The 7,254-nt window shown below is 39.2% G+C and overlaps 1 protein-coding gene across 3 annotated transcripts in view; it reads left to right on the forward strand.

Moving 5' to 3' along the window:
• Window positions 1-1,960: 1,960 nt before the first annotated feature.
• Window positions 1,961-7,254, forward strand: part of TMTC4 (transmembrane and tetratricopeptide repeat containing 4) — a 50,312-nt gene continuing 45,018 nt past the window's right edge. For 2 of the 3 annotated variants that reach the window (XM_008633682.2, XM_017733681.1), the window contains exons 1-2: window positions 1,961-2,206; window positions 6,787-6,902. In XM_008633682.2, the coding sequence (XP_008631904.1) occupies window positions 2,045-2,206; window positions 6,787-6,902 (278 nt within the window). In that variant the 5' untranslated portion in view covers window positions 1,961-2,044. The remainder of the gene's footprint in view (window positions 2,207-6,786; window positions 6,903-7,254) is intronic. The other variant, XM_017733740.1, reaches the window with a different exon arrangement.

The following is a 7,254-nucleotide window of genomic DNA, read 5'->3' on the forward strand; positions in this document are numbered from 1 at the left end:
CGGGGGAGGTGGCGGTCCCTCGTGGGTGCTCGCACCGCCCGGGCGGTCACCGCGCTGCCCGGGGAAGGGAGCCCCCGACGGCCCGGCCTCCTGGACCGCGGGGAAGAGGGCTGGCAGCAGCTGTGCGCCGGATAAATAGAGCAAGCGTAATGGGAGAAACTTTCAGGGCGGAATGAATTTTGACTAGATTAAATATTTTAATTCCGTGGTGCGTATTGATGCTGTATCCGTGCTGTTGGGAGCAACGCCGTGCGCTTCCCTCAGTTAACAGCCCCCGACGGCCCGGCCTCCTGGACCGCGGGGAAGAGGGCTGGCAGCAGCTGTGCGCCGGATAAATAGAGCAAGCGTAATGGGAGAAACTTTCAGGGCGGAATGAATTTTGACTAGATTAAATATTTTAATTCCGTGGTGCGTATTGATGCTGTATCCGTGCTGTTGGGAGCAACGCCGTGCGCTTCCCTCAGTTAACAGCCACGCTTTTTCTTTGTCTCCGTCAAACTACGAGCACAAGGGTGAACTACTCTGAGAAAAGGTTTTGCTCATAAAGCAGCTGCTTTGCTCAGCCGGGGAGCTCTAGCCTCTCAGGTTGCACAGCTCCAGGTTACTGACTTTATCTGGATTTAGGAGCAGCGCCATATGGTCCCCAAAGCGAGGAGGGGCACTGGTGTGGCAGGGTGTACTGCCTGTCCCTGTGCACGTGTGTGTGCAGGAATTGGGAATATGCGGACACTGGAATGTAATATTGCAAAAAGAGAAAGATACAGAGCAGTTACTGTAGCAGTTCTAATGGTCAGCTCTGTTCCAGAAGCCAAATCATTGGAGCTGTTTTCCTAGACCATACAAAGACATTAAATGCAATGCTTTCAGGGGTACACTGGAGCTGTTTTTCTAGATTTTCTGTTTTCCTGTATGAAGATATTAAATGCAGTATTTTCAGGAGTGCAACAGTTGATTTAATAAGCAAATAAATAAAAGAAACTGAAGATAGGCTATTATATGTGCCTATCATTCTTTAGGCTTACAAAATAAAAAATTCGTATTCTGCCTGGCTTTTACTGCAGTTTTCCATTCATAACCTCCTTCCCTTGCCGTTTATACCAGCACTTGATAATAGGACCACTCACAGTAGTGTCTGAGCACCCGAGAAGCGGAAGCAGAATAATAGTTCAGACAGAAGGCTGGCTCTGGAGCATTCAAAGAGACCCATCCACGTGAAAGTGGCTTATGGGTGTAAACCTCTAGCCTTACTACCTCCACATTGATGTATCACTCAGTGTGCTTGGGTTGCAGGGTCTCTTTCATCTGCCTCAACAACCTCATGAGCCCATGAATACAACAGTGGAATTTCAACTCTACTTGAGGAGTGCAGAGTGATCTAGTGAACACTAGCCCCACCTTAATTCTATGGCTTTTGTTGTCTCATTGCTTGAATTGTTGAGATTCAGGGCCTAGTCGATTAACTGCTATCTCCATATGTCTTTCTGTGATGTTTGTATGAAGTCCTTTTATGGGGAATGTATAAGACTAGGTCCTTTAATTTGATTAACTGAAGAGAGTTGAGCTCTTTTGGCGATGTTTGCTTTTCAAATGTGGAAGGAAATTATAGTGTTTATAATTTTCTACAGAACTTTGTAAATGCTCCACAGTCCCCCTGATGCCTCTGTTTGTATTACTTGAAAAGAACAGTAAGAAACAGAAAAACAGTGATTTGCTCTAGGTTTTAGAATTCGACTGTGCCAAAGTTTTACCTTAACATCTAAGAATTTCTTGTATTTATCTCTGTGCTCCAACCATGAAAAATTCTGCCTTTATCTCCCCATTTGAAGTACAAAATTATGTTTAGGTATGTTCCAGTAACTCTGAAAGGCACTGAGAGAAAAAATGTAAGGTTGTATGAAACTTCATCTCCTCTCCCAACCCAGCTTTCCTTTTAAAATTCTTTTTTAGTGAATTAGAGCGGTAACTGTGCATTTGTATGTGTTTCTTCCAGATTTTCAACTAACATAATGCTGAAGCTCCCAACTTGGAACAAGCATTTCACAGAATGGCACAAATGGAACCTAATCTGGACCATGATGTATCATGGTTCCTCCTTCCATCATACTGGGCTAAAATGGTTGTGGCGTTAATTTCCTTCCTCTGTTTTGCTAACAGCTATGATGGAGATTTTGTCTTTGATGATTCTGAAGCCATCATCAATAATAAGGTTTGTCTCTCTTCTTTTCCTCATGCTGTTTGGCATAAATGGCCATAGGAAAAGAAATAATGCAACAGTTGATCTAAACAGGCCCAAAAGTTTCAGCCTAGTAAAGAGCTTTCTTTGGGTATTACTTTTTTTTTTTAATTCATTTTCCCTTTTTGTTTTATTGGGTGTTTTTTAAAGTAAGCCTGATTTAAAGGTACCTGTACATCAAGACTGCCAGTAGGTCTAATTTTATGCTGATTTCTAAGTCAGTGAGAGTGTACAGTAAACTTTCCTGATACCCATGGATGTTAATAGGAGATTTTGTTCACTATTTTCTGAGGGTCACAGAATAAGACCAGTGAAAGAACTTAGTCTGGTTACAGGTATATAAGGCATCGTTAAGCTATTGTAGGGTGCAGGGGATCTCCAGGTGTAGTTTATACCATAAAAATGTTACAGGAGCAAGCAAAGCTCCCTTTTCCTATGCTCCTTCCCCCATTAAAGTTCCTGTGACAACAGTATTTTTTTTTAAATAGAGGCAGAGTGTTCTTGTGTTCAGTTTTAAAGCTGATCATACGTGCAATGAACAGACCTTTAAATGCTTAGAAACTGACATGTGACTCAAACAAACCTCTAGCTGAGATTCTTTTGACTTTGAGCGGTGTAGTGTCTTCAATTGCTGAGACACATCACAGGATCACAGTGAGCGAGCCTGTGCCCATGGATGGGTATTGGTGTTACAGCTTTTATGCTGTTCTGGAAGGTACTTGTTAAACATTTAGAAAGACAAGCACAGGGTAAAAATAATCACATTCATCTGTTGGTTCTGTTTTCCTGAAACCATGGGGTTACAAAGAGGATAATCTGGAGACTCATACTGCTAGAAAAACACAATTCACTTTTTTTTTTTCCTTGCACAAGATATAGAGGCAACTTATCACAATGTGCCTTTTAGAATCATGCAGAATTACTGTTTCCTTAGACAAATTTCTATTATGCATGTGTAAGTCATCATACCTTCAGTTATAAATGTATGGGGGGAAAATACATCTGTCAACGTGAAAATAAATCTCAAAGCTTTCAAGAGAATGCTGTAGACAAATTAAGAACCTATAGCATTGTTGGTTTGGGTTTTTTTTAAAGTAGTATTGTATTTTAGATTGCACAGCTCCTGGCAGTGCTTCATTCTGCAAAATTTTATTTGGGACCTGTTTATAATATTTTAATTTCCTGAAAGAATGAACAAAAGACTGATGTTGAAACAAGGCAGGTTGTTTTGTTAATGTGAAATTTCCGCACTTGTAATCTCTCCCCACTTCTTTCAGTCTTTAGTCTAAAAATGTTTCAATTTATCTATGCAACCCAACAATTCGAAGTGGGATTCTAATTGTTGGCAATGCTGAGAAATTCAACCAACTGCTTAAATAAGTTAATTCATATGTAATCTGTATGTTTGAAAAACTGGGAGGCTGATTCTATTTTTCACATCAAAATCCTCTATTATTCCCTAGAAATTAAATGAGGATTTTATGACAATATCATTTTAACACAGGGGTCGTATGGATATATGGAAATTCAAAATCCACAAGAAAAATACAGAGACAATGAGTTTACCAGTTTAATGGGGAGGGAGATTATCTGGCAATGGCACAGTTTATTAAACAAAGCATAGCATATTTTATTCCTATTTAATAGGAGACAGCAGTTGAAATAATTTTGTAGATTTACTGAGCCTTGCTACTGTAGTATTTTCTTGGGTACCACACAGTGCCCCTTTTGTTAATTTACTAGCTGCCATCATCCCAATCTTTCATTTCTTTTGCTGTTTTTTTAGCAAAAGATACACATTTAGTTGACCCCATGCCTATTGTATCATGGAACATTCCATTAATAGAATTTATTGGAGTTAAAGGCTGTTTTCCAGATGCTTTCTTATAATTTTAAGCAGCATTTTAACTGGTACACAACAGTGACTTTTGTCTTTATTTATTTACTAGCTTGGCAAGACAAACAGTTGGATTAAGCAGAGCTTCAGACTTCAGAGCTTCCAAAAGCCTTTATATAGAAAAACTGACCTTTCTTCAAATCTTGAACTCTGCTGTGTGTAAGCTGCTGCTAATAAAATATTCAGAGATTATTTGATAGCTACTTTTGGTTTTTAAAGAGAAAATCATTTGTAGCTTTTAAACAGCTGTGTCTCCTGGAGAAAACCATTCCTATTTTAGGGTAAGTTCACTAAGTAGGAAAATTAATGAAAGAAACTTTCTCACAGAACGTGGATACAAGAGCAAGATACGTGATTGAAGATTTTTAGGTCATATGGAAGCATAATCTAATCACTAAGTAATTCCATGCATTCAGCTTTCCCTGCATTCTTCCGATGGAAGACAAAAGAAGGCTGATTATAGCGGAACGTGAAATCAAGCCTTGAACATCTCAAATACATTTCCCATCTCAAGTTATTGAAGACCATCTGTGACATGAAAGACATACTTTTCTTTTTCAGTACTAAAATTTATAGAAGTATGTCCTTCTCAGACTTTATGTACATAAAGAGCTGTGCTGCTGGTTGGAAAAACAGTCTGAGGGCCACACCACCCTCTGACAACTGTACCCTGCAGAGTACAAAGACTTCAGTAGATTTTGGTGTACATCACTGTCCCAACTTGCCCCTGGAAAAGCTGGCTGTATTGATTTAGTGAGCTGCTAGTCGAGTGTGCTCCTGCTCAGAGAGTCAAATTATGACCTTTAGGGTTTGTGCATACCAGTGAGGAATGGAACAGGAATTTAGGTGCCTAAGGCTGAAATTGCAGTCCTGGGAGACGAAAGAAATTTCTAGGTATTACTTGGCAGTAGAAACATCTGTGAGAGCATGAAGAGATTTTTCACCTTGGTAATTCTTAAGCCCAAGTAGGATCCCCTGTGGCTCTTGATTTCTTAAGAATTTCCCTGAGAGTGCCTTAATTGACAGCTGCAGTCTTGGTTTTTCAGACTGCAGTTTTAGCCCTGCTTTCTTTTCTGTGTATTGATTAGTAACCTATTAGAGAATGCTTCAGTTCATTTGACTGTATGCTAGGAACTTAAGCCTATTTCCCCTTCCTAATTTTTTTTTTATTCTGTTGTCCAATACTGGCCAAATTTGATCAAGTGATAGAAATGAATCTCTTCCTGGATTTTTTTTTGTTTAATTTGTGTTTTTTGGATGGATGAAAGTCAGAATATGTTAAGAGAGAAGCAAATAAAAATGAGTTAAGTTCAGTTTAGCAGCAGCCAGTCATCAGCAATTTGGCAGTAGTTTGCAAGTATGGGCAGGCCAAAAATTCTAGCTAAGGGTGAGATGGAAGGTACTGGAGACCACAGGAAGTGCTCAAGATACTGTAGAAGCAAGTGAGGTGGTAACAGCATTGGAGAGGAACTGGAATTAGTAAACCAAGGGAACTGCAATGTGGGAATCTTAGAAGTAGCTGGAGTTGTAGGAATAATAAGACAGGGGCACCAGGCTTTGTAAAACCTTTCATGTGGTTAGCAAGCCTGTTTGTCTACTTACTTGTGTTTGCAATTGCCTTGTTCACCTCCTTTGCTTTGTTGGTCTGTTAAACAATTTCAGGACAGAAGGTGGGGGCACAGTAACTTGTCGATTGCAGGTTAGTACTAACTAGTACAATTTTGTTCTTAGGTTCTGTCTCAAGTGTCTTTAACCTGCATGTACCTTGCTGTAGCATAAATTGGTATTTAATTGCACTAGGGAAGCAGAAGAGGGGTAAGTATATGTTAGTTTGAACTTCCAAGTTTGTCTTCATAGAAAACTGAGGCAGATGCTGGCAAGATCCTGATTTTTATTCTCCAAAGGCTATGCTTTCCATTTAATAGCCTACATTATTTGGATTTTTTCATTATCAGCATGGCTTTGAGATAAAAGGGAAGAGCAAGCAAGCAAAACCTTTTCTTTGCAGTGTTTTTTTTTTATAGGCCCCTATTGCACCCTAAATTAAAATAATTCATTACCTTTCTGTCTTTTAATCTTTTAGAGCAGTATATAGAGATGTTGATTCTTGATTTCATGTATTAAGAACTAAAAAGACCTCAGCTATTTGAATAGCTCTGTGCGAACCAAGGCTTCAAAAAGAGCTAATTGTTGTTTCCTACCTTTAGTCTACTTGATTTCATGCTTTCATTAGTAGTTATGCTACTGCACTGGTAAAAAATTGATATTTTGCAGCAGTTTGTAGTTGGCCTTCTTCGCAAGATAGCCTACACCTCAAATCAAAGGCTTTTTACAAAATTATAAGGTAAGGAGGTTTATGTGTTTCATATCTCAGCTATTGACCATCTTATAATCTGATGCAAATATAGCTCTAAATTGCATGTAGTTATGCCTACTTACAGAATCCACAATCATGGCTTTTACAATGACAGGCATTCAAGATGTGACCTTTATTGCAAACTCAGGTACCGTGGGTCAAATGTCAGTAGTGAGGCAACAAAACTCCTGCTATGTCCATGTTAGTGTGAGCTTGTATTAGTTAGAACTCACTTGTGTTTTAGCTGCTTTGAACCAAGGAGAAATGTTAAGAATCTGGTAATTTATTGTTTTCTTTTAGGACCTCAGGGCAGAAACCCCACTTGGGGACCTGTGGTATCATGACTTTTGGGGTAGCAAACTCAGCAGCAATACCAGTCATAAGTCATATCGACCGCTAACTGTCCTAACTTTCAGGTGAGACTTGAATTTTTGCTCAAGGTCTGAATATTTTTTAACCTCTATTGACTCAATTGAATTTAGGGAGGAGGCAACAGAAAAGGAGAGAACATAGTAGCTGGAGGGTAGTTGGATACCTTTCCTGAATATGATTTTTGAGTTCACTACCTTAATCTCAAATTGTGTTTTAATTTTCCAATGGTTTCTTTCCCAAAATATTCATTATTTTGACATTCTGTATTTCTATCTACTTTTCAGAGATTTCATTTTAATGCTCTTCTGTACCCGGTACTAGGGGCAGTGTGGTTTAGTATGTCCCAACATCAAAGAACTAGGAGGTGTATGTTCCCTTCACTTAGCCATGCTGCCA

This window comes from Corvus brachyrhynchos, unplaced genomic scaffold, assembly GCF_000691975.1.
Source record: "Corvus brachyrhynchos isolate BGI_N302 unplaced genomic scaffold, ASM69197v1 scaffold1120, whole genome shotgun sequence".
Classification (NCBI taxonomy): domain Eukaryota; kingdom Metazoa; phylum Chordata; class Aves; order Passeriformes; family Corvidae; genus Corvus; species Corvus brachyrhynchos.